The sequence below is a fragment of the Grus americana genome, chromosome 16, assembly GCF_028858705.1.
Source record: "Grus americana isolate bGruAme1 chromosome 16, bGruAme1.mat, whole genome shotgun sequence".
Lineage (NCBI taxonomy): Eukaryota > Metazoa > Chordata > Aves > Gruiformes > Gruidae > Grus > Grus americana.
In genome coordinates this window covers 5,694,220-5,722,002 of record NC_072867.1, presented here as the reverse complement: position 1 = coordinate 5,722,002, position 27,783 = coordinate 5,694,220, and the positions used below count along the sequence as shown (strand labels likewise).

At 48.6% G+C, this 27,783-nt stretch overlaps 1 protein-coding gene across 5 annotated transcripts; it reads right to left on the bottom strand.

The window, feature by feature from the left end:
- Positions 1 to 27,618, bottom strand: CABP1 (calcium binding protein 1). 5 transcript variants are annotated; one of them, XM_054844340.1, is made up of 8 exons: positions 26,581 to 26,718; positions 13,785 to 14,033; positions 8,913 to 9,089; positions 5,217 to 5,247; positions 4,387 to 4,530; positions 2,988 to 3,097; positions 2,440 to 2,587; positions 1 to 616 (listed from the first exon to the last, which is right to left on the bottom strand). In XM_054844340.1, exons 2-8 carry the CDS (start codon positions 13,827 to 13,829, stop codon positions 591 to 593), a joined length of 681 nt encoding a protein of 226 aa, XP_054700315.1. In that variant the 5' UTR covers positions 13,830 to 14,033; positions 26,581 to 26,718; the 3' UTR covers positions 1 to 590. The 5 variants fall into 5 exon arrangements, with proteins under 5 accessions (XP_054700315.1, XP_054700312.1, XP_054700316.1 ...); XM_054844337.1 differs by lacking the exon at positions 13,785 to 14,033 and having other exon boundaries at positions 26,581 to 27,612; XM_054844341.1 differs by lacking the exon at positions 8,913 to 9,089.
- Between the last annotated feature and the right edge of the window lie 165 nt (positions 27,619 to 27,783).

The following is a 27,783-nucleotide window of genomic DNA, read 5'->3' as shown; positions in this document are numbered from 1 at the left end:
CAGCGTGCATATTTATCGTTTTCCCCCCGCAAGACATGTATTTGAATTTACTCTTGGTAAACATAACCACAGGAGATGTGAATATGTGCCGGGGAAGCATAAATAACTCCACACAGATAGACGCAAACACAGACAGCAAACACAGACACAGTTCACCAAGGGAAATCAAGAAGTGCAGAGCACGCCCTGAGGCTGCCACCAGTCCCAATGGCTTTGCTCTCATCCACCAAGCCAAGAGGATTTCTCCTGCTCTTGCTTTGCAGCAGCTGGTGGGAGAATAAAGCTGGGGAGGAGGAGTTTAAAGTTGCAAATATCCCATGAAAGCATCATGGCAAGTCCTGGCTCTGCAGTTATCCTGCAATCATCTCCAAGGAATGGTTCCAGTTGTAGGAAGTTGCAAGTCTTTCACAGTGTGAAAGGGTGGAGGGGCATGGGGACCACCATGAGGGAGGAGCAGCAGGTCATCTTGCAATGTCCCAATTGCAGCCAGCCGATAAACCTTCATGTGGGAACATCGGGGCTAGATGCTCCATCTAGGTCCTCTTCTGCCCTCTCTAAGGTGCTGATTCTTCTTTAGCTGAGAATTATCTTCAACGGGACATCATGCGAACAAACTCTGCAACCAACAAGGAAAGACAGTCGTGAAGCAGAAGGCATCCATGGTCCCCAACCCAGCTCTTATTCCCTGGAGATAGCATGCAACCAGGGTGAAACTGAGAGTCCACGCACTGCCAGCAGGTCTGTGCCATGACTGGCTCTGGAGAGCTCACACAAAATGAGCTTTAATCCTTGCATTAGATATGGTGATATGATCCCACTAGCAGGTCAATTCATTGCCTCCGACTCCTTCCCAGCCAGTGTGCAGTCTTGTTTGCACAAGCCTTGTGAGACACTATGACAAGTGTTGTCTCGCTTCACTGAACCTTGATTTATAGTCTTGGGAACACGGCATGATTTCTTAGTACAATTGCCACTTCACAGAGACACTGGTGTGGGAAAGCACTAGTGTTTTGGTAGGTACCAGCATTTTGGTAGAGAAAAGTTCACTTTGATGAACTTCTTGTTTTTAAAGATACAGGTTAACTGTAAAGATGGATACCCTGGATCTATCTCTTCACCACCCTGCAGCTTGTGAAGTCAATTACAATTGTTCAAATTGAGTATAAATGCCATCAAATACAAATGTGTTTTCATTCTGCACTTGAATTGCCAAGGAACTAATAACTCTGCAAAGAGGAGGGCAGTGGAAATTACCCCCTTGACTTCTCCTTTTCCATTGATGGAGTTGTCCTTTGACAACGAAAGCAGTAACTCACAGGGAAAATGGTACTGGGATAGCATTTCATGTATTTTAGCTGTCTAACATAATTTAGCTGTGGGAAACAAGGAGAGCTACTGTCATGTAATCAGCCAGTGCATTAGAACAACTGCAGCTACCAGATACTTTCTAGGGAGACACTTTTAGTTTTTTAGCATTTTCAAAGCCCTCAGAAGCTTCAGTAATCCTGAGGACTGAGAGTCCTTGTCATGTAGGAGACCCAGGAATGCCTCTGAGCCAAAAAAAATTACATCAATTTTAATTCTGTAGTTCCTGTGCTTCACCTTTACTGCAAAGGGACGTCTGGATTTGCACTAGGAAAACAAGCAGCTTGCCATGCTCTCACACCTTCCGGCTCTTATATCTGCTTAGCTGTCTGATATCAACTGCTTCCCTTGCCAGAAACCCTGAGCTCTATTAATATTGTTCCTGCCATAGCTAATGGCTAGGATAGTAGCCTAACCCCTCTTATTTTTCCAAGTCCTTCTGGCATGAAAAATGGGAGAAGAAATTAATTATCTCTAGGATTTTACATGACACCTCTAGATGAGATATCTGCAGTCCTAGTGAGCACATCTGGCACATGACCATCTTCTGGCATAAAGGCACAGAAAGAAATTATAAACCCAGACAACAAGGTGAGCCAGAGGAAATGCAAGGTGCAATGCACTCTCCAAACCAATCTAGCCTCCTCACAGCTCTTGCAATAGATTTAATAGAAATCTATTTAATAGAAATAGAAAACGCCCCATAAAAAGAAGGTTGGCATGGCATGTGTGCACCAGAATCTGCTTCTCTGTGACAGGGCATATCTCTTACCACACTAGAGTTATGGAGAGAGACCCAATTGAAACTGAGACGCAGCAAGAGATGATACACAAATGAACACTTCATCTGAGGAATTTCCTGTGTGGGCCAATATTCTCCATTTTCCTCAGCTGACTAGGAAAAAAACCCCATGTCTTGTTTGCATTTTTCTCCATACTTCAGACACCTGGGCCCTGAGCATGCAAATCTTCCGCTTCCACCTGCGTCTGAGACTGAGAGAAACTCTCTTTCTCTGAACTGAAACTCTGACTCGTACCAGAGCAGATGGATAGGGAGTGTTCACTCCTTCTCACCTTCAAAATCAACACGCCCATCTCCATTCAGATCCACGTCCCGGATGATCTCTTCAATATCCCGATGTCCCACCTGCTGCCCTAGAAGCTTCTTCATGGCTTCTCGCAGCTCACTGGTGCTGATCTCCCCATCACCATTGGTGTCAAACTGCAAGTACATGAAAAATACCAGCAGGGGAAATACAGTTAATGGAAATGGATCTTGCTCTGGGCTGGATTTTGTACTGTCCTGCTCCTGAGTGCCCTGTTTTTCCTGCATTCCTTTGGTGTCCCTCCTTTTCCTCCTTTGGGTGCCTTTTGGATCCAGTCTGTCTTTTCTCCTCAGAAACCCCTCATAACTGCTGTGTCTGTACTAGCTTTCCTCTTCCTTGCCTCAAGGGTTCCCTTATCTCAGTGACTTTCTCTGCTCCTCCCTTTTTTCATGCCTGGCTTGGCTCTTTCTCTGTCTTCCACTGTGCTGCTCTCTCCTCCTCTTCCCCAGTGGGTCTTCTCTCTTTCCTGTCTCCTGTTGCTCACTTCTCTGGGGGCGTGTGGTAGGGAGCACTCACCTCTCTGAAGGCATCACGGAGCTCTTTTACACCAATCATGTCTGCAGTTTCTGCTAGCAGCTTTGGTCCCATCAGCTCAACAAAATCTTCAAAATCCACATGGCCACCCACTTGGGACAAGATGAAAGATCGTGTGTAAGAACAACTCCATACGTTAGCCAAGCCCAGCATTCACTTTGCACTTCTGTGTGCCCCAGAGAGGGCTTGGTTCTCCAGGAAGCAAAGCACAGAAGGTGCAGGATAGTGGAAGGAAAAGCAGAAGTAGTTTTACACTGTCTTCATATTTTCTGGATTGCGGGCTAGGTGGAATAAGCCCAAGCTATTCTATCCTAGGCTGCCATGGACTATCACATCCTTATGGCATCACGTACTAGGTATTAGAGGCTTGATCATTCTAGTGCTTATAGCAAACCTCTGCTGCGCCTCTGCCAAAGGGTATGGCAAGGGCACAGCATGATGTTCCTGCATGGCCTGGGCAGTGCCCTGCAGCAGTGGTGGAGTTTTGCTCCATTAGCAGTGGTTAATGTATGTCCAACTGTTTATTCATGGTATTCTTTTTCTTGTTTGTCCCCTCTCTGAAAGCTGGCAGTAACACTCTCAAATTCCTAAGCACTTGTGTGCCAGGGTTTCAGCTGCTTTTGTATGTGACTGGTTGTGCATGTCACAACTCATTTCCTTCCCTTGATCAAAAGTAACTTGTCCTTTTTACATCATCACATGCCAGAAACAACATGCACTAAATATCCTTTTTCCCACCTGGCTGAGGGTAATACCCTGCACTGCCACAGACAAGAGGTGACAGAAAATGATGGTGAAAGACAAGAGGCACGAACACAGTTACAGTGAATCGGACGCATTTGTCACATTTTTCCATGACTCCAGCAGATGCCCCCATCTGACACTGCCAGTACGGCTTGCTCACAGCCCATCCCCAGGCACACAGCAGATCCACGAACACCCACCGCAGAGTGAACGGCCCATCCGTCACCCACTCTGACCAAAGCATCTCCATCTTCCCAGGCTCTTTCTTCAGTCTGACGGCATCTGACACCAGCTTCAATATGACAACACTCACAATCTGTGCACCAATGTCTATCTGCCCACATCAAGGGCAGTTTCATACCTGACAGCATAAGCATGAAGGACAACCCTTCCACACACTGTTCCCATACACCACAGTCCACACAGTTCCTTTGTCCGATAAGCAAGAAACAAAGGCATTAACTGCTAGGGCCCACAAATGAATAGGAGATGATGGGTAGCAAAAATGAGAACCAAAGAAAGAGAGGAAAAAAAAAAAAAACAAAGGAAAAGAGATAGCAGGAGACTGAGAGAGCCCGAGGCAGTGATGCAGGGCAAAGCAGCAACAGGGAGGTACAGCTAGGTGGATATTACTCACGGTTCATGTTGATCTGCTGGGAGAGCTCTATTAGCTCCATCTCAGTAGGCATGTAGCCCATGGTTCGCATGCAGTTCCCCAGGTCCCTGCAGTTAATAAACCCATCCTTGTCTTTATCAAACTCCTTAAAGGCTTCTCTTAATTCTGTGGGAGTGGATCCAAAAAAGAACAATATCGTCAGTGATAGCTTGAAATACCTTTTCCAAGAAACCTCCCCAGAATCAGCAGCACTTTATGAGGCCAGATTCCCTAAGATACTCTGTATTTTCCCAGCAGATCTCCCTGCAAAGAGGCAACAACTGGAGCAACATTAGGCTTTTCTATCAGCAGCGCTGCTGACCCATTCCTTACAGGAAAGCTTCCTTGGACTACAAGTGCCATGAACTCATCATTCCTAAACTGCACTCCCTAAAGAAATTGGAAGCAGTAAGTTTTCCCAGCTTTTACCCCTGCACTTTATTACACAGCACTCATTGTAGGGATTAGTAGGCAAAACAGCTTCCCTGGAGCCACACTGCTGTATCATGCTCTACGACACTTTCTGTGGGAGCTGGAGTGGACAGCAGTTCCCTGACAGCTAACATCCCATTACTTTACTTATCCTCCCACCCTGAAGAAGTTGGAGTGGGTGCAAATTCCTTCGCAGTCAGCACTCTTGCAGTTTTACATATTATTTCTTTCTGCTGGGGTTGCCAGGAATTATTCCAGTAATCGTCTCCCTTGATTTGCCCCAAATTATTTTACCCCATGGGGGACAACCCGGGAGGGCCAGTCAGTAGGTTTTCACTGAGCAGGGAGAAAGGTGACACAGAAGGAGCAACAAATTTTACCTTCAATTTCTTCTGGACGCAGTTCTCTATCCTGCAAAAAGAGAACATGCTGTGTTAAAGCTTGCCACAAACACAGTTTCAGAATAGCACTTGCTGGTGCAAACAGTTCTGGGACAAGCCAGAAAGTGAGAGAAGAAACAAGAAGGTGATGACATGTTTAATACCGTCTACCTAGCAAGGCTTCCCAGCTCTCCTCCCCAATGGGGTGGGTGTTAGCCTGCACACTTCCCTGTAGAAGCCCTTCTCCATCTCATCTGCTGGACAGGGGGATGACAGTTGCTCCCCCAAAATAGAAGAGACCCAGGCCAGCACAGCAAAACACGTGGCCTCCCCACCTGATGGTACTATGAGCACCGTCATGAGGCTCCTACATCATTCCCCAGCACCAAGTGCTGAAGCAGAGACTGGCCCTGCAGCAGTTATGATCTCCTCTGAGCACTGATCGTATTTCCTATTGCAGCTCCTGCTGACACAGCCAGATCAACACAGCTGGAAGCAGTCCCTGTAACCAGCAGGTCTGCACCATCATCTGCTTGGATTGCTGCTTGATCCCTGTCCTTCTGGCAGGATGGGGACAGCCACGAGCTCTCTTACAGCCAACGTCCCAGTGCCATCTCCTACAGTCAGTCCCCACAAGAAGGTAGGAACTTCCCCCTCCCCGCCAGCCTCAACTCCATATACAAGCATTTTGAAACCAGGCATGAAGGCAGACACACAACATATACATCACCAAGGTCATCTACAAACAAAACAGGACAAGGATTCACCATGTTCAGGAAACACTGCAACTTCAAACATCCAATTTGAATTTCTTGGAAGAAGGGGGAGAATATAAAAGAGTACAGGAAAATTCCAACACTGCACCAGGAAGAAGAGATGAGCATGGAAATGCACTGCTTTCTGGTTTAAATGCCCTTTCTAATTCCTCTCATGGCTCCCAGGCAAATCCAAAACATCTGAGAATTTGGAAACACAGAAACGCAATCTCTTTTGTCGTCTCACTCTTGGCTTTTCCCCTCAACCATGGGGAGTTTCTCCTTGCCTTCCAGGTGTCCTCCCATCTCACCACACATCCCTGGAGATGGTGCCCTTGATCAGATTGAGAAGGATGATCCTTTGCTATTTATCCACAGGCTCTTCTGGAAACTAATGGCAGCTGCTCAGAGTGCATAGCAAACTAGGACACACACTGGTTTACGTCTGTGCAAAAGTGGGCTGTGCCAGAGAAATGACCAGCTTGTCACTCATAACCTTCCCAGAGGCATCTCTGTGCTGGATGGAACTGTCGGAGCGTGCTGGCTCTGCCATTTCATCCTTCACAGACCTGGTATTTTCAAACATGTCATCCCATTTGTTCTGCTTTCATCAACACCAAATAATAAAACAATTCAAACTTCTTAGACCGGATGCAGGAGGCATTATTGCCCTCCTGCCTTAGATAAATAGCAGATGAAAACCACCCATGATCAGTACCAACACCTTGTGCACCCCATTCCAGAGTTCACAAACATTAATCCCTGGAGATATTGCTGTGTGTCGACAGCCAGCTCGGCACGGCAGCAGATGCAGGGGTATGATTATCACCGCCACGGTGCAAAGGGTGCTGTGACTCACCCGCGGTAACTGCTGTCTTGTGAGAGTGGCTGGGGTAGGACCCAGGCCCTCCTCCAGCACAGTTGTCACAAGACCATCCTCCTCCTCGCTCACTGAAGACCATGTTGCAACCAACGTGACTAATACATGTCAGAAATGGGGGCTTCAGCACTGGCTCTAGTTTTGCACACCAAGGCATTTGCGTTTGCAGGGCTCTGAGCATATCTTTGCACATGCAGATTCTACCATCAAAGAGCCACAGACTGCGAATGCAAAAGGAGGGGGAGGGCTTACGTCCCTCCAAAAATCTGACTCAAGCGATAGCTAACGTCATGAAGAGGTTTTCTGTTTTAAATTTGAAAGAAGATCCCCTAAAATGATAAAGGAGGAAAATTGCTTGGGAAGAAACAGGCTGAATCACTCTAAAGCTTTTGGAGAACATATGGAAAGAGGAATAAAACTGTTCAGAGAGTTTAGATCCTAGACAGGAGCAGAGGTGACCCACAAAGAGTCCATTATACGTAATGGTCTTACCCTCATTTATTTCTGTTCTATGCACAATAAATCCTGTTGGTCTAGAGAGTCAGTAAAAGTAAAGCTGTTTATCAGATGCACTTATTCTACACCAGGGTAGTTAGAGACATCACTAATCCTATTTTGGAAACTTCTTATGGTACTGTGAATGTCCAGGGCCTACACAGGATGGATGCCTTTCCAGCTGTGAGCCTTCCTCTAGGGAGGTGGACCTATCTCCTATGTTGGGTAGCTCTGTGCATGTGTGAGAATGTAACTGTTTGTGTTTTAGTGAACTGGCCCAAGGAATATGTGATCACTTAGTGGCTGAAGGTTAGGAAGAACAAAAGCTATTTGATCAATAACAACAAATAATGACTCTTTTTTGGGGTTGTTGGTTGAAGAAGAGGTTTCAGAGATGAAGATCTAGATGTCTCCTACAGCTGTAGATAATCCTATTAACCTATGAGTAAGACAGAGATTTCTTACAGAGGCAAGAAAGCTCTGACTCTCAGGTAATTGGAGTGAGCTTTGTTTCACCAGAAGAACATGGAATGCACTGGGTGAATATCTGACAACGCACATATTCACTCATACGTATGCATAAAAAGTGTGTTAATAATAGGTTTGTGTATGTCCTTAAATTCATGTTATTGTAGGAATCAAGTGTTTATGTGCAAAAATATGTTTTACTTCTTGTAAAGACACAATACTGGGGTGCATATTTCCATATATTTAACATGTCCAGGTGTATACATTTGAATTTACATACAAACACATATTTTATTTTTTTTAATATAAATGCATACATTAGATGCACATGAACACAGTTACAAATAGATGTGACTGGGGATGGATGGATGTAGTTTTGCTATTTATCTGTGTGTGTATGGGTAATAGCATTTGGAGGTCTGGCACTATTTGCAAATACGACAACAGACTGCTGTTCTTTGGTTTATTAGGCTGGGATTGCTGCAGTATCGGGCTGTGTATGGTACTGTATAAGGGATTGCATCTGGGTATCTGTGAGGAGGCAGATGCATGCTTATATCTGCTGGTACTAGTGTGCTCACTGTGAGCTGATAGGAACAGTGTCAAATATGGGCATCTCGGTGGGACAGTTTGTTCCCAATATGGGTGCCCTGATTTGCATTTAAGTGGCTATTTAGGCCTTAAATGCTAATCTGAGCCTCTGGAAATCAGATGTGGATGTCTTGCTGGAATAACAGCTTTGAACACTGGACTCCTCCTGAGTCCATAGGATTATGTAAGTCCTGAAGTCCTAAGTCCTTCTCCTGAGTCCATATGATTATGCCTATTTGAGAGTAGGCTTGGATCAATCTTCCATAGCTGCATTTTTAGAATCCTCCTTTCTTGGTGTTTACGCACGGGAATATCTCTGCACATCCTTCAGGTTAGACATTTGCCTGTGATTGTATTTGCACTTGGAGCTGGAACCGGGATGCTTGAGACCCAGGGCTGGGGGTTACAGAGCTCCACGCAGACAGAGCATGCGGGCAGCTCCGCATCCCCGGCCCGCATCCACGTGGCTTTGTGCGTGTCTCGCCCGGCTGGGTGTAACTTACGTACAGGCTGCCTGTTTTCTGCGAAGCCCTTCCTCAGGAAGATGCATGCTGGCCCCAGCAGGTTGTGCATGACGGCGCAGTTCTGGGCCAGCACCATGAGTGGACCCTGGTACTCGCAAGCCGACGGCCCCTCTTCGCTCGTCTGGACAGCCTTATAGCACGTCTTCTCCTCATGGCGGATCTTCCCAGCCAACCAGCAGCAAGCAAACAACACAACAGAGGATGTTACCTCCCCATCTCGCCCAGCCGTTCCTCTGAAGTTTTACTGAACCGCCTCGCAGAGACATTATTGCTAAATTTCCTTCATCTGGTCCGCACTGTGTCCCCCCCACCGGTCTATTAGGATTTGTATAGAAGCAGTAAGTCCAGGAGTTCACTTTCAAAAGCTGATAGAAGTACAACCAACCAGGAGAATTTGGCTTTGAAACAACATCAAACTCAGCACTGCTCACATCTACCCAGACACAGCCGAAAGGGCCACGCTCCCACTATCAGCCCCAGAGTTAACAATCCCTTGAATGAGCTGCAATGGTCAAGCACATCCCAATCTAACAGTAGGTGTGCCAGCCTGTGCCCAGAGGGAAGCTGCTGGCAGAGCCTCGTCAGCCAGGGCATCCCCAGGAGACCAGGCAGAGCCTGCACAAAGACACTGCGTTAGGCTCTGCGTTACGTTTCAGCAACACAACATCACATGCTTTATAATATTAGAAGGCCGTTTACAGCATCAGGTGACTCTGCCAACTGCAGGCTCACACTCCCTGTGCCACTTCTAATTAGTGGTCTAATCAGGGTCTCAGGCAGTTACTGCGCTGGCCTCTTCTACCCACTGACAGTCCCAAAGTGGAGGTAAGGCAGGGGCACAACATTTTTGTCCGTTTGCATCTGCACATTTTCCTAAGTGCACACATCCTGCTAAGCTAGGGCTCCAGAACAGAATCCAGCACTGGATTTTATAAGGAGGCACTGCTTTCCTTTTATAGAAATCCATTTCCCTGGCTCTGCAAAAAAACTCTTATCCTGATATTCCCATGCAGCTATAAAAAGCCAGCACAACCCACAGGACCCTTGGTTTTATAGAATAAACATTAATCATACATCAGATTCCTCTTCAGGAATGATTCTACTTTTACAGCCGGTGCTCCCAGGGGTGATCAGAGAAGCTCTGTCAATTGTCATTGTCTCTATTAACCCTTTCCTTAAAGCCTGAGGTGCTTTTTCAGGCCAAAAGTCCAGATATGCACGCATGCCCCATTCACACTTGTCCGAGTCTATTGTATCTACTTGCTGTGTCTGGCATGTGCTATTATATTGCACACATGGTTTGTAGTTTGCATTTTTGTGCACAGTCTTACACCAATCTGCTCATGTATAATGTCATGTGAATATCAAGCATCAAACCGAAAACAACTCAAAAAGCAAGCCACGGAGAAAGAAAACGATGAAGCAGAAAAGCATTTTCATTGCAGTCATGGATGAGGAAGAACTCTGTCTCTGATTAAATCTGACACATAGGACAGTTGTCCTTAAGAACCTGAAAGATGAGCATCCGTCCACAAATGGCATATTACTAGCTCAGCTAAATGTCAAGGCATCTGTGTTGAACTGCACAGCTTCATGACACCAGTGCAATGTATTTTCAAAATTATCAGCTTTATTTCCTGGCACATTTTTCAGTTTAATATACCAAACAATATGAATCACTTAAAATAGCCCACATTGGTGCTGTGTTTAATTCCAGTGAAGCCATGTGAAAGACCGAAAGCCTCACAGCCCCTAATCCTTGTTTGCTGACTCTTCCAGTCAATAGCATTTATTACCAAGCCACAGAGCAGTACCACAGAACGGTCATCCCATTATTTTCTTGTGCAGATAGAGATTGCCAGTTTGATGAAACAGTTGCCAAGAGCCACCAAGGATCCTGAACAGACAACCTGATGCAGTGCCAGGACAAAAAGGTGCACGGCTTAGCAAGACCCCAACAGGGGATCCTTGTCCCACTCGGCGCTGCAGGCAGGATTTATGGCATTCAATGTTCCCTCTGCCAGCAGCCCCCCAGGTTTCTCCTGCAAGTGTCCCCACAAGTTCCCTCCACCACATTCCTCCTACATCCCAGCAGAGCCGGGAAGGGAGCGATGATATGGGTATGGAGCAAAGTGACATCAGCCACCTGTACAGGGGAAAGAGCAGCATGCACAACAAAGAAAATGCAAGGACAGGACTGGGGAGCTCAGGCTTTCCCTGTCCCTTCCCCGAGCAAAGGACCATCACTCTTCCTGGCTGAGTCCGGCCCTTGGCTGTGTCAGCCCAGCAGATTGTGGAGAGGGAAGAGACGGGGCTGATTTAGAGATGGCCGAAGTGACAGAGAGGGGTGACAAAGCAAGGGACCTGGAGTCCAAAGCTTTCTCTTTCTGCACAGCAGAAGCACAACAGAATTCACCTCATTTTCCTGCCTGCGTGTCAGAGGGACTTTGCAGAGCAGCAAGCCCAGGAGGGCCTCTTTATCCCGACTGCAGTGCCTCCCAGAGGGAAATGCGGTCAGGCTGGCTGCTGGGATCACCGCGCGGGGGACGACACTGCAACAGTGGGAAAGTGAAGCTGCCAACAACAGATGTTGTGGAGATAAAGTCTGAGCATTGCCACCAAAACCGGCAAGGTACCCCCATGTCAGCCAGTCCCAGACCAAGCCAGGTGGTGCCTGGGAGTGACTCCCAAATTTCATGTTGAAATGATGTATTCAAGAGATCAGTCTGTCACCCAAGGGCAGCTTTCACGCACGTTGTCCACAGTCCCTCCTCTTTACCATTTCAGCAAAGTGAGTTTGCCCAAGGTAAAATCTGAGAAAAAAGATCATAAAACAGCAAAGTGAAGCTGTGCAATGTTAAGACTGATCTGCAAAATCTCCACTATAATCACGTCTGTTGTGATCAAGAACAGCAGAGCCCCAGGACCTGTCGGGATGAGTGCCCAAGGCTTTAATTCATGGCTAGCTGGAGCGACGTCTGAGAAATTCTCTAATTCAGCTTTGCAACTTTCTCTTTTTAGTCCTGCCATCCCAGGCCTTCTAACTAGGCACAAAGTGCATTATTCGAAGCAGCTTTTAGGAATGAAAGCATAAATTACCTAAAAGACTGACGACACAGAGCTTAGAAGTTCTTGAATCCATTTTGATTCAAGCAGCCTGGCCACACGTCAGACTTTAATTGCAATCGCCTTGATCATGTTGAGCACAGCTGCAGCCAACTCATTTTATTGCAATTCGGAGGCGACCTACAAGCAACCAAGTTAGTTTTTTGTATGTACAAGTTGGGTAAACCACAACTACTTCTGCCTCTCCCTGAAGGTCACCCTGACCTAGGGACTGGTCTGAACACTGCCTAACTGCTTGGTGATGAATTCCCTCCTCATGTACCCCAGCTACCCCACAGCAGCACCGTGCCATTGCTGGCTTTGTTTACAGCAGCCAAGATAGCAAGAAAACTGTGTTTCTATCCAGAAGAGGCAAATCTCCGGCCAGAACAAACTCCCTGTCAGGTAGGTCCTCTCCCCAGCAGCTCCCTCCCAGAGGAGCTTTCCCAGGTGGCAAGGTTTCCTGGGTGGAGCATCCCGATGGCAGTGGCATTTCACTGTCAGCAAGGTCTCCACAGAGGTTGCTCCTCATTGCAACACTTCAAATGATTAGCATAACCTTTTCATTTACAAGTAATGAATTGCATAGCTTTTTGCTGAGTTATGAGATTTGCAGCAATGCGAAGTGAGAACTGTGCGGCTGACAAGTACACAGTGCTGCAAGACCTTCCTCAGTCAAACAAGAAATATTTCTGGGGCACATCATTCCCATGTCAGTCTAGTCCCTAACAGCAGAATCGTTCCTGAATCTAATTCAGCCTGGGATCACTGTAAAACCTCAGCACAGAGCAGACCGCGGGTTGAAGCCTAACAGATACACATGGCAGCTCACAGATGAAGTCAAGCTGGGCCCCAGCATGTAGACACAGGGGCCGTGCTGACGTGCGACATGATGCCCAGTGTGTCCACTCACAAACAGAAGCATGGACAAACAGACCACAGAGAAAAACATGCTTCTGTACCCAAACACATACCAACGAAACAAGATGTGTGCATATGCAATGATGGATATATATAAAAACACGTGTGTGCCTATATACAGACTTCTGTAAGGACATCCACTAGCAGGTATACACACACACAGAGCACCATACGAGCAGGGATATGTGTGTGATGCACACAAATTCCCCCCCATACACTCATTGCACGCCTGCTCACGCACCTCAGGATGCGTACATAGGGACATAAACAGCCAAGGACACACACATACTTCAGACAGGCTCATTAGGTGTGCATATTCTTACACACCAACAGGAATACGTACAGATACACGCCCATTCACATGTACATGAATTTATATCCCTACAGAAATGACACACATGGCTAGACTCATGCAGACACCTCTCAACTGAAGCACGTGCACACACACACACACAAACTCACACGTATACACATACATTAAGATGCCCATACAGAAAATGTGTGCCAGCATACTGTGCACATTGACAGGCACAACCTTGCACGTACCCAGAGAACAGCTATACACACACACATGGAGCAGGACACGAGCCTACTCATGTGTATGCATACACACGTTTATTTACACATATGCTGTGGCACCCAGCATCCCGGGCTCTAATGGCTGCACTTGCATGAGCAGCTCTTACAAAAAAAGACTGGTGAAGATAGCTGAACCCTTCATACACATCTCTGCATTTCTCCCACCTCCCATTCCCATCTGCCCACGACGTCACCCATCCCAAGAAGCAGGGCTGGAAACGCACAATGCACTTTGATTCAGGGAACATACCTTTTTTGAGAGGTTTCTCAGTGGAGACTTCACACAGTTGCCCATAATATGTTGAGTATGCCTTTCCGGTGAACTTGGTTATAAAGGAACTGAAGCAATTGATCCCATTAAAGGTATTCCTTGGGAGCAAAGCAAGAAAGGCAGTGCCAGGCAAATCCAAACAGCTACTGGCTGCTGGGGCTTCCCTCTTCAGGGAGCTTTTTCTCTCTCTGCCTCTCTCTCTCCGTGTTTTTACTTTATGTTCACTTTCTTGAAGAGATGAAGCAGGAAGGAGAGGGAGGGGAGAGAAACAGACAGAAAGAGAGGGAGAGAGAGGGAGAGAGAGAGTGAGAAGGGGAGAGAGAGGGAGGCGGATGTATAATCTACATCAGATTAATGTTCAAATCCCTCCCACCCCCCTCAATCTGCAGGCAAGATTGTTTCACTCATGGGAGAGGGCTGATTCAGGGAGAATTAAAACAGAGAGGCATCGCAAGAAGTGATTTCAGTGATGAGTTCAGTGAATCCAGCTAGTTTGGGTCCACACAACCTCTGAACATCGCATTCCTACCCACCCCCCTTCTAACTCCTCTCGGGTTTTCAATCACCAGAGAGCTAGGCTGGCCAGAAGGCAATCCACTTAGGGGCTTGGAGCAGAGTCCAGAGCTCATTTTGGAGTAAAAAATGGACCATTTATCTGGGTGGGACCTGTTTCAGCTTATAAATACCAGCAGACCTAGAAGTCCCTCATTCTTTTCCTGCCACAGTGGAAGCAAGCCTGAAGGCAGTGATCCAGGGACCCTACAACACTCTCAGCCCCAGGATAGTAATTTTTAACCACAAGGGAGAGACTTTGAGCCAGTCTTGCAGTAAAGTTTTTCCAGCTTTCTGCAAGTAGAAATCAACTGGCAGCTTACCTGCACAAGTCTGCCAAAGATGGGCTCACACCTGAACCCTAAATCTGAACAGCTCCAGGCTAGATAATGTGAAACAAAGAATTTGGATGTCAGATCCATCCATTCTGTTACCAAGCACCCAAGTCATGGAGTAAACAAGGTGCTCCTAAACCTAGGCCTGTTGTGGTAACAGAATAATCTCTGAAAGAAAAGGGATGAGTCCCCAACACATTTTCCTCTGGTCTCAGGCTGAGCATAAAAGCATTCAGTCTGAAAAGAGATTTAAATTGCATAAAAACCTCACCATCACACCCAAGCAATAGGAACTGAACATGATAGTGAATGCACCCTTAGCTGTGAAGCCACCATGGCTGCAGCTCCACAGTGATAAGAAGCCATGGCATGAAGAGCTACCTCCTGCAAGAACTGTGAAGACCAAGATGACACTGATCCTACACTCTGTCTATGCAGCAGGCTGGTTGGACACTTAGCTGAAAGATTTCACAACTTTCTTTGTGAGTGTGGTTCCAAACAAAAGGCTCTACAAAGACCTACCCCATGGGCTGAGCACTTGCACCACAGGGGTTTTTGTGAAGGAGCCAAGGACTCACCCTCTTGGCAGCTCTAGGGCTGTAAGACAGAGAAGGATGAACTATCTATGTCACAACAAAGCAGGGATTTCTCTGCTTCCACACGGATGGTGCTGTGGCAAATTAAGTATGATTGTAAGGTGAATCAACAGTTGCTTTAGAGCTTAGAGGTTTGTTCCACCTGAGGAGATGAGTTTAGGAGTCCAACTATGACAAGAGTCAACAGCTTTTCCAATTCCAGTTGCAGCCAGAAGTGCACGGCCATGCAGGATAGTGTTTCTTGCTCTTCCTTGTACTAAATCCTACCCAAGAGCAAAGGCAGTGCAACAGCCTCCTCTCAGATGTCCTCAATGCGTTCTTCACTGCATGGCCTGGGAAGGAGCTGTACAGAGGTCCACAGGCCCTCCAAAGCAAGAAGCTGTGGTACCAGATACTGGAAGATGCCCCTTGAACCCAGGGCAGACTGAGACAGAGACAGAGGGGATGGGGCAGCTCTAGTCTGGAAGATCTCCATAGCAGAACCCACCCATGGTGGTCTGGGAAGCGAAACTGTTGCTGAGCTGGGTCTGTCTCCTGCTGTCCCAGTATGAGGACCCATGACGCTGGAGAAATATACAGTCACTCCTTGGGGGCTGTGCCAGCCCTGGGTCTTGCAGCAGGCGACTTTGCGGGAGGATGCTGAAACTCCCAGCTTCTCTCAAGGCTGCCATCTTTAGCTCTATTTCTCTTTCCCCTCTTAAAGCAGCTAATGAGAGGTTGATCTACCCTCGGCCAAAGTGCCGGTCATTAATAATGTCCTCTGTCAGCTGGAGCCATTCCCCAGGCTCCTTGTTTATTGACGAAGTGCTTGTCTCCCTTGAGCAGAAGCTGCCACACAGCGAGCAAGGCGCCTGAGCTCCTTCCTGAGACAAACTACTCCAATTCCAGAGCAGAGAGGAGAAAGCATCGCCTCCCTGTTGCTAATGAATCTCCCCTTGACAGGCAGCGCAGAGGCCAGGAACGCCCTGCAATTCAGAAGTGCCCATCTCCTGCATCCTCCCAGAGAGAGGGAACAGAGCAGGGGAGTCAGGCGTCTCCTGCCAGGAGAATCCATCACAGCCCCCACACTGCCACAGGACAGCTTTGGAAGACAGGCATTGAGCGTGCCTTACAGAGCTCTAAAAGCCTCTCAACAAAAGTTAAGATGGTCATCCTCTAAATATTAGCTTGTACCAGAGCATTCGGAGCCAGCCACCATGGCACACTGCCGCATTTGCCTGCTCTCCTGCTTTTCTTCCCCGCAGTTGCAGGCAGCTGTCAGAAACATGCAGGGCTGAGTGAGAGGGCTGAGACCTGCTGCCAAGGCTTGGCAGGGAGTTCACAATCCAGGAAGGGAAGAAGTGATGGGAGCTCATTTGCACCAGGTCTGCAGCATAGTCACAGTCCTTTGACTCTGCAAGAACTCTGGCAGAGCTGCAAGGGGCCCAAGAGGCGCAATCGTAAACAATTTTCTTATCTCCTTATTTACTCTGAATCTCTTAAGAGCAATTGGGCAGCGCATCACAATCTAGCAGACAGACTGTGCTGACCTCTGGGGAGGAAAATCACTCTCTACATTGGGATCTTGTTCCCATCACCACCACGGGCAGCTTAGAGATAGGCAGGAAAGTGGAGCTGGCAGAAAGGTCATTAGAAGATTAGGTTAGAAGGAACATATTTTCTCCCTTCCTCCAACTGAGGCTGCTGTAAGAGAACAGGATGCTGAGAATAAGTGTGTCAAAAACATTTGTGTGTAGGTGCTGATCTGTGGGTATGCCTATATCTGGGGTAGTCAGTGTGCGTGTGGGAGAGCTGCACATGCATGTATACTGGTTTTCCCACACTGTTCTTTGTGGCAATCACACTGTTCTTTTAAGGTCTAGGGCTCTGTTGTAAACTTTATAAAAATCAGTAGGAACTTTGTGAAATGCCAGTCTAGAAAGGCCTATGTGCCTGCATCCCCTCCTCTCCCCTGAGGTCCAAGGTGGAGAACAGAGACCTCAGCAGATGCGGTTTGGCACAGAGTGAGGTCTCAGCTCACAGGAAAGAAGTGTTTGGCACATTGACTGACCTGAGCACGCAGCAGGGAGGTGGCTGGGTGACTTGGCATTGAACAGGGTGTGATTTAGGTAGTTTAATATGTCTGGAATCTTTAAAAAGCAGCAGTGCTGTGCTTTGGGCTGGCACCTTTGGCAGAAATGCTCATTCCATAGGAAAATGTTGGATCCCACCATAGCTAATCACTTGGTAGCTGCCAGAAACATCATCCAGTGACAGCAAATATCCAATGGCCACAACAGAAAGAACAAAAGTCAATCTAAAACTTGGGACTGCTTATCAAACTGTAGCTTTGCTTGGCAAAAATTTCCAGTGAAGTATGGATTTGTACAGGAAGACTGCTCAGATGGCAGGCCTGTTTCAGTGCACAATCTTTCACTTGCTGGAACATTGTTGTGTGTGTTCTCAGCACAGCACAAACACTGCAACAGGGCAGTGTCAGTAGGTAGGGGGGTTAATCTCTGAGGGGAGTATATAGTAAAGCAGGAAAAACTCATTCCTAGCATCTTTTCACTGAAGTCCATAGTTTTACCTAAGAGCCCATTGTGTGCTTTGAAGATTTAGTATTTTAAAATACACCACCTTATTTAATTTATCCTAACAGGGTAAGAATTTTTGGTCTATTTTTTCCTATCACAGAGCAGAGAGCGCACATATTGATTAGTAGCTTTCAAATCCACCCCCACCACCCTTTAACTGGTGGCTATAGATCTGTATTTTACAAGAAACAAGCCAGCCTTGTTTACTGGATGACCTCAGATGAGCCTCAGCATCTGGAATTGTTAACATCCTCCCATTGCCAGTGCTGTCAAGGGCCTTGTTTCAAAGCTCCCAACTGCTGGAACATGCACTGGCACTCCAAACTTCTGCCACTGGCTTCCCTCTCTTCTTTTGCGTCAAGCTCCCTAGTGCTTTTGCTGCACATGGAATTGTGTCTTCTATCCTCAAATGAACCTTGGATGGTTCCATATTCCAGTCAGACAAGTACAGGTCCATCTCAAGGGGAGGCACCAGCAGGTATTGGTGGATGCAGTCCAAATCCTTATCTAGGGGGAGGAACATTTCTGCAGAGAGTTTGGGAACTTTCTTTGCTGTCAGCTGTTCCAGGAAGACAGTGTTGCTGACTCATGCTGTGCATAATATTCTCCATTAGAGCAATTGGATCATATTCAATCACAAACAACAGAAAGGTTATTAAAAAGACCAAGGATATTTTCCATGCCTCTCAAGGTAACAAAGCCTGGACTGTCAACTTCTGTTTAGAACAGCTTTGCCTTTAATTAGCTAGCTTTATTCTGCATTAGATGAAAAGAGATGGAACATGCCATCTCCCAACACCTTCCATAAACATCTGGTCCATGTATTTTGCACTAGCCCAACTTCCGAGTCCCTACGCAGGAGATGCGTTGGCCAGAGCACAATGTGTTATGGTTATTTTCTGCTTTCAAGATCATCAATGGGCTACAAAAAGACAAGTACAAGCTTGACAGCTCAGAAGCTGCCCTGACAATTTGCCATGTATACGCAGTACAAAGATTGTTTAAAACAAACCTTACGTGGTCCCTTCTCTTTGCTCAGGAATATGAGAATTGTGAATCACTCTCTGCCCATCTGGGACTACTGCAAAAGCAGCTAATTCTGCCCTGGCTCCCACACCTCTTTCAAAACAAAAGGGACAAGGGGTCAGTATTTGGCTGGCACGCTGAGGTGCTATAGAAAGTGTGGTTGATTATTAGATGAGCAGAGAGGCCTGGAAACCAACACTAACCGAATACTCCAAATTAGCCCTGCAGCATTACATGAGATATGCCACCGTAAAACCAAGGTCTGCCTCACTTTTATTTTGAGTAAGGATCTGACAGCACCTTTAGAAGGATCAAACTGTATATCCCAGTATGAGATCTCTGGCTACATCTCAACACAACTGGTCACAAACTACCTATACCCTTTTTGCACCATTTCAGCAGAACACAGGGGGATTGCTGGTGGTTTTCTACTTCCTGCCTTCAACCGTTGTGACATAATGCCTCACAACGTTCCATGGTTGCCTGTTTCCTTCCAAGAACAGAGAGTGTATTTCATCTGCGTGGGATGAGGCAATGCTACATATTCTTTCCAAAGATGGTTGCAAGGTACAAAGTACTCTAGGGAAGGAAGGGGTGGAAGAAATATTAGAATATTGCTAATGACTTAATTCATAGATAATACTGAGTTCATGGTCTTATGCTGGCGCAGAAAGCTACTAAAAAACTAAATATGACCATACAAGCTACGACAGCTGTTAATCTTTATTTCTAAGTGGGGCATTTGATTGAAATTGGAGGATAACTCAAGTTCGTGGGCACTGCTGTGGCTCTCTGAGGTCACAGGAATGTCAGAGGATTATTGAAAGGGAGCCCAAAGTTAGCTAGGTGTCTTTTACTGGATGCACACCATATAGCTGCTTGTTATTGGAAATCAATACCACTCATGGACTCATCAGGGAAAAAACAGTTACTGAAGCTGCGATGCTACAAAGAACCACAGCTAATTCAGCTGACAAACCTGCAGCCCAGCCACTACCTCCAAAGCTAAACTCTTCCCTGGCACTTTGTTCAAAGTCAATATTGCATGAAACAAGAATGAAGACGATATAGGTTGATGGAATGCACAGTGGTTTAATTTAAATGATTAATTTATTATTGAAAGATTTTCTTCTCTCAGAAGATAAGCTGAATCTAACCAGAAGGTTTGTGTATTTCAGTGCATTAGATCACACTGTTGTATATTTCATGAACGGAATATTTAATGAATGTTCTTTTAGCTTGGTTTTATTTTGATGTCTTTCCATATCCTTTTAAAACAGATTTGTTTAAAAAGTAAATCACTGACAAAGATTAATGTTTGCTGGCAGACCCACTGCAGGCAGGAAGCTTATCCATTGCCCCTCAGTGATTCTGTATGTCTGGCTCCCATCCCTCAAGCTCTTTACAAGCAATAAACGTGATAATTTTTTCTCCAAGCTGAGCAAGGGGGGAGCTGAGTGGATGTGCTCAAGTGAAACAATGCTTTTCTGTGTCTGTGTCCGTTACGTATAGAAAACATGTGAGACGTACCTTGGAAGGTATGGCGGGTATCAGCAGGCAGGGTTGTATGCACACACCGATCCTTTTTAAGCACAGGAATGCATACACACATACAGAGGTGGTTGCATAGCCACAGAGAAGATTTAGCAGAGGCTGCACATGTATGGGCTGTGTGCATACAGACAAGACGCTTATGCGAAGGCTCTTTATGTCAGGCTACATGCATAGACATGGGCTGTGGCAACACATGCAGGGTTGAAAGCATGGAGGCCGTACGAGCCCCATGCAGGTACCCGGACCCCTGCGAATACATGTCCGGCGATCAGCGAGACACCTGGCCCGGCTGTCGCCTGCATCACGGGAACCACGGGGCTCTCCCCGGGTCTGACACTCACCGGGCGGCCCGGGGACCGGGCAGAGGCCAAGCCCCGGCGGCACGGGGTGCCAAGGACGCACAGCTCTGTGCCGGGGCAGACCCGCCGGCCGGGGAACAGAGACCGGCGCAGGAGTCGGCCGCGCCGCCCGCAGCAGGGGGCGCCCTGGGGCCGCCGAGCGCGGCGGGACGGGACGGGACGGGAAGACCGGAGCACCGGGCGGAGCCGCTGCTGCCCCGGGGAGCCCCGCGGGAGGGTCCCCCGCGCCTGGAAGAAGGGGCGCGAATGGCCACCCACAGCGACGTTTCCCGGAGAGGCCCGGTGGGCCCGGGTCCTCAGCGCCCGGGTGGGCACGGCAGCAGCTCGGGGCGTACCGCTGGCTGCAGGAGTGTCCCCTGCGGCCCCGCGGACACCCTTCCCTCGCCGCGCCCTTTGAGGACACTTTTGGGGCCGGAACAAGCTTACAGAGGTGCCGTATAAAGAGGAGACAAAGTCGGAAGAGAGTACGGTGTTTCTTCTGGTTTTTTCCTTCTAACCTGTGCACCCACGCTCCATGTTAGCGAGCTAAGACTGCGCAATGGGATCAGCATTCCTACGGCCGTTGGTCATTTTGAACCAGAGGAAGTCTGTTCACCCCAAATTACTGTGCTGATTTAATATGGTAAATGAGTAGCTGTTAGAGACTGTCCTTGGTTTGCCACGAGCCCTGACATGCCACTGCTTCACCTGCCTTACAGCACCGTACAGCACCGCATGCAAGCACCTGCAAACTCAGACCTTTCACCTTCACCTTTGCCATCCCACAGTGCTACATCTGAAAGTTTCCGTTACTGGCATCACGGCTCCAGCGCAGCCCAGTGTGCTGCAACCTCCTTCGCTAATACACAGGGTCAAGTGAAAACTTCCATTACTGAGCCATTAACCACTCTCCCTCGCCTGGGCTGGCCGGGGCTCCCTGGCTCTTTGCTGGCAGAGCTCCAAGCATGATCCTGATGCAGCAGCTGCTCTTGACCAAAACTCCCGATAGAATCAGCTGAAGCTGAAGCCATTGGAGGGAACAAGACCATCCTGCAGACGAGGAGATCAGAAGGGTGAGAGACTGGACAAGGTGCTTTTTCCCCACCCATTCCCAGCTGGTATAGAGGAGAATGATCTTGACAACTGTTTCTGACACAGGAGCCTGGGGATACATCCTGCCCCAAAACGGGGCCACTTCTGTCATCCTGGTTTGCTGTAAGGTCCATTAAGATCTATTAAGATGAACAAAAGCCCCGGGAGCAAAGGAAGATGGAGCAGGACAAGGAAAGGAAAATGATACAGGAAATGCAGAAGGATTCTTTCCCTATTTTAATGGTAATATGGATGCTGACATTAAAGCAGGAATGGGAGACGGTGCAGACAGGGAGAGGCTTTTAACTCCCTGTACAAACAGAAATACAAAAGCCCCTTTGGCCACAGTGCTAACAGCAGAAGCTTGTAAATATTTAATGATTCCCCACGGCATTGTTTGACCCCTCTGATCCCCATGCTACCAGAGGCAATTGACAGAAAACTGTTGGGGAATCACTTCACTGAAAAATTTAACAGGCAGGCAGGGTGTGAAAGCTAAACGGCTCTGAAAACGGTCAGGTCTCACATGGCAGGATCGCTTGCAAATTAATATTGCATAGCAAAGGCCCGGGAAAAGCTCTTCTTAAAGGTGCCAGCTAGGCCAGTGCTATGGCATGGGAGGAATGAAGCAAGGAGAACGGGCAGGTTTCTGTGCCACAGTACCCATACTGCACTGTGCTGGAGCCCGATGCCAAGCTGCCGCTGCACCATAGGTACTGCTGCCACATCTCTGCTGCCCCAGGAATCCTGCTGCCCCAAAACTGTGGCATCATGGTCCCTGCTGCCACTGCACTGCTATCCCAGTCTCTGTGCTGCTGTTGCTACTGTTGTCACATTAATGAACCCCGTCCTGCTGCCAGGCTGCCACCTCACCGCCATCCCAGCTGCTGAGGGATCACTCCTCCTCTGCTGTTATGGACATGCGACTGCTTGAAACCGCACTCTTGCTAAACTGGGTCTCTAGCCACACTACAGACACTATAGGACTGTCATGCTCTGCAGGGGTGATAGCATGCTCCTTTTTGCTCCATGACACTCCTTTACCACTTGGCCACTCCAACACTATCCTGCTACCAGGCCAAAATTATATGAAACATCCTCCCCACGCTTGCTTTTCTCGCCACTTTCCCATTTTGCTGCGTTATCACACGTGTCCCTTGCCAGCTACACCCATGAGTCACTGCACTGCTCTCGCACTGCACCGAGCTACTGCCGCTGCAGGGCCACTTTAAAACACCACTGTCCCACTGTCACATGCATTGTATAACCAGCCTGTACTCACACTGCACTTCTGTCACCAGGTAAGTCTGTGGCGTTGCCCTCATGCTAACTTACAGCCATGCTTCCAAAACTGCAGCATGGTGGTAACACCTCACTCACTGCCTTCTGGTACAACGGGATGGTGCTGTCAGATCAGCACAGCCCTTTGCTAATATCACACCAGAAGTAATCACTGCTGTATAGAATAGCTCCCGTCTGGAATATTGTATTACTATATCATTAGACTGCTAAACTCTTCTGTCAGTCTACAACACTACACAATTATCACACTCATGCACTGCCAAACTCCTACCGCATGGCACTGGTATCACATCTCTGTTCTGCCACAGGATTGCGTTACCACACCACCGCATCGTCAGTGCTGTGTTCTCCAGGCACTCAGTTCTGTGCGGCACTGCATGCTAACCCGGTATAAACTCCACAGCAGAGTGCTTTTCTGCAGCCGCCTCACTGATCCAGTGTGCAAACATGTCATTAGACTAAGATGACATCCTGGCTTATACTAATACATCATTACACTACCCTACATCTGTTAATTTGTGTACCACTTTGTGTACCACTCAATGGTAAAATGCCCTAAAAGAGTATTACTGTTTTATTATATTAGAACATCAGTGCACCAATATAGCATGAGCCTAATTAATAAAATATCACTGCATCCTGTATCCTGGCAGTATCTTAGCATTCTCCTGGAGTACACACCCACAGTGCACTACATTGCTGTGCTGGTTATATAAACACAGCACTTCTGCCTTCACTCTGTCTTTTTTTCTGCACAGCTACAAATCTGTCTCACTCAGACACAACCCTGTAGTCCTGGGCTGCTCCTTTTTGCTGTTACTGCAATAATGACATCCTCTGTGAAGTCATCCCTGCAATCTTTTCTGCGTATCTGATTGTACCACTGTAGTGTCTGCACCTGCGGCCACATCACTGCACCACCATGGAACAACAGGGTGATGTTCCACATCTGTAGAGCTGGGACAAGATATACTGGTGCTGCTGGACCACAGTGCTCTGCTGCTGCAGATATGCATCACTGTGCTCCTCTCCTTCTATGTACTGCAAAATTACTGTTTTAACTGTTTCACAGTGGGCTGTGTGGGCTGGAGCAAAGTTCTTGTATTAAATAAATTGTCTGCTGAGCTGTTGCTCTCTTCTAATTACAATGTGGAGCAGTCTGGTGTTACAGCACCTGCAGCCTTATACTGCAATCTTGGACACTTAGGCGCCTGGGACCCTGCATCAGCCCAGGCTGCAACTTGGGCTCCTGCAGGTTTAAGTCCTTGCCTCTCAGAACATCACTCACATTTTTACACCGTGCTTAGCATTTGTTTCTTCACTCACAGAAACAAAATTTCTATTATTCAGTTCTATGACAGAATTTCCACAGTTCTTCTCCTTAGGCATTTATTCATCCCAGGATTTTGATAGCACTACAAAAAAAATGTTAACATATCTCTTCCTGTAACCATCTCTTTGTGTATTCTACATTATAGTTCCCTTTCTTGTATCCACAAATCCCCTGTACAGCCCTACTACAGCCCACTCCTAAAAGCCAGTCCTAAAATCTCCCCTAGATGGTCATTCTCTCATAATTACTTCAACCAAAGCAAGTGAGAGATGAATAGAGAGAGAAATGAGAATAAATAATATTATGTTCTAAAAGAAAGATGTTGGTGTTTGTTTATAAGCACTGGTGCAATGTACCTATTGAAAAGATGAAAACTAGAATTGTATCCATCTCCTTTCTGTGTTCGACAGAACACAATTAAGTTTTGCTAAGTTTACAGCTTTCAGAAGTGTCTTATGACACTGGACTGCAAGCAGAAAAGCAGGTAAAATAAAGATGCTCTTCAGGTAAGGATTGAGTTCAAAACCAGAGAGGTTTCTGTGAGTGGGAGCCCTGGCATAGGTTTGTTTGTATTTCTGACACTTTGGGGATGTACAGCTCCATAGACTTAAAAAATCTGTTCTCAGATACATCTTCACTTTCCTCAGAACTACAGGTACAGCACAAGTCAGAGCTGAGCCCACAGATTTCAAAGCCTGGTGCTGGAATATTGCTTTTTGTAACCTGGTTGAGCACCAAGCCACTCACCAGGCCCTTCCTTATTGCTACTACAAAATTTTCATCTAGACTTCTGGTACACCATTGGCACAGAGAGGGTAATACCGATTCTGAGTTAAACACAACCGCAACATTCATAAATAGCAGACTGCCAGTGAGGATGCAAAATTGTTAAGGAGAACAGATGTGCTTTGATTTTCCTCTGGAGGAGTCAAGATGAACAGAAGTAGACAACGCTTCCTGACACCAGATTACACAGATGCGGGTGTATCACCTCCTTCCACCCAATTACAAAAATTCTTCTCATTCTCTCCATAATCTTAATTTGAATGGGCACCCTGCAAAGCCTCCCAAACCCGCTTAAAAAAAAAAAAAAAAACAAACAACAAAACAAAACAACAACAAAAAAGAACAAACAAACAAACCAACCCAATGACAACAAACCCCACAAATCACAATTCTGGTTTAATCGATCACTTCCAGGGCTGGAACTTAGCTGCCCAGGCTACTGGCTTATACCTATAATTGTGCCTCTGGGAGATTGCAGTTACATTAATCTTCCTGGAGATTACATCTCCCAGTAACATCCCTAAATGGCTCTAAAAGAAAATTTCGAGCCAGTCTCCCTCTGCCTTTTCATTTTTAGAGGGTAGCCCTGTTGGGTAATTTCACTACCAGAAGCAGCTAAAAGCGACAGCTTTGTACCGAAAGAGCTTGCAAACACCGAAAGCATCTGTTCCATCCTAACATAGTGACTGGGAAGGCTTCGGAATTGGGTCAGGATTTTTTTTGTCATCCTCCCCACTACCTTCTCCTGACAGCTTCTGCCATCAGAAATGATTCATATGCTGATTGTACAGAAATGTACCATAAGGAGATGTAAACAAATACAGCAAAGCAAGGCGGGGAGCCAGAGAGATGGAATCTAATAAGTAAATACATTTTTAAAATTCGCTTCTCTGACTCTCACCCTCAGCAGGCAGAGCCACAACTTCCCCCGGCGACAGGGAAAGCACCGGCACTTCCCCCACCAGCACCACCGAGAGCGCCCTCCGCAGCGCCCGGCGGGGCGAGCGGGCGGCCGGGGGCTGCGGGCGGCTCCGACCCGCGCCCCCTCCCCGGCGCGGAGTCCTCCTCGGTACCGGCCCCGCAGCGCCCCGGCGGTGCCGCAGCGCCGGGAGAAGTTCGGCAGGGGCGGCCAGGAAGCAGTGCATTTACAGCTGCGAGCTGCGCCCGGAGGCGCGGGGGGCTCCGGAACGAGGAGCCGAAGGTCCGTGAGCGGGCAGGAGGACGGGGCGCGGAGGGCAGGCAGGCAGGGAGCGAGGGAGGGGGCGAGAGGCGCTTTGCCCCTTACCTGGCCAAAGACCGAGCTGAGCATGGGGTGCAGCTGGTGGAAAAGGGGGTCCGCTTCCACCGACCGATCGCTGCCGCTGGACTTGGTGGAGTACTTGCTGCTGGATTTGGACAGAGGTGAAGCGCCTTCCGAGAGCTTTAGGGACTCTCTGCTGGACCTCTGCCTGTGACTGAAGAAAAAGTCCTCCTCTGCCTCCTCCCCATCCCTGTCTGAGAGCTGATGCTGGTCCTGGGGGTGACCGTGACTGCCGTGCGGCGGGAGGTGGTGGTGATGCCTGGATGTCCGCACCGGTTCCTTGCCGCTGCCTCTCCTTGGACCTCCTTCCGCCGGCTCCAGCTGGCTCTCCCCCCGTCCATGTGACAGCTTCCCTGCGCCCCTCGCTCCGTCCTCCCGGGCGCCCGGGTGACAGAGCGGCCTGCGGGCACTGGGCTCCCCGGGGAGCGGCTCCTCGCTCTGCTCCCTCCCCGCCTGCCCGCCTTGTCCTCTGCCGTCCCGGGTGCGGCTGCCGCGGGGCTGGGGCTGGGCGCCCGCCGCCCTCCGGCTCCCCGCCGCCTTCAGCAGCGAAGTGCGGGACTCGCTCTTCGCCATGGAGGAGCCGCTCATCGCGGGGCCGCTAGAGCCGCATCCCCGGCCGGGCGGAGCGCTGCCGCTGCGGGCAGGGCTGCGGCGCGCCGCTCACGGCATGTCCTGCGGAGACCCGCTTAAATCCCGCACCGCGGCCCATGTGACAGCGCAGACAAAGGCCGCGGAAAGGGCGCTCCGGTGGGGGCTGGCGGGCACCGTCCCCTCGCCGGGACTCCCCCCCGCGTCGCCGCCTCTCCAGGTGAGCCGGGGCCTCCCCCCGCCGGGGGCCGGCTCAGGCCGGGGCGCGCCTGCAGGCGAAGCGGCGGCGCCGAGGGGGGTGCGGGCGGCGGTGGCGGGCGGCGCTCCCGCAGCGCGGCGGGCGGGCGGGCAGGGCCCGGCGGGAAGGGGAACCGCAGGGCCGCAGCCCCCCCCGGTGCGGCGGCGGGCCGGAGCCGTGGGAGCATCGCCCCCGGCGGCGGCGCGGACGGGGAGGACGGGGGCGGCGGCGCGGGAGGCGACAAAGGGGGAGGCCTGACGCCCGAGGGTCCCGCGTCTCTCAGGGAAGGTGCTTAGTGCCTCCGAGGGCAGAGCCGGGAAGGCGAGCACCCCTGCCCCGCGGGGTGACCCACCTGCCCCACG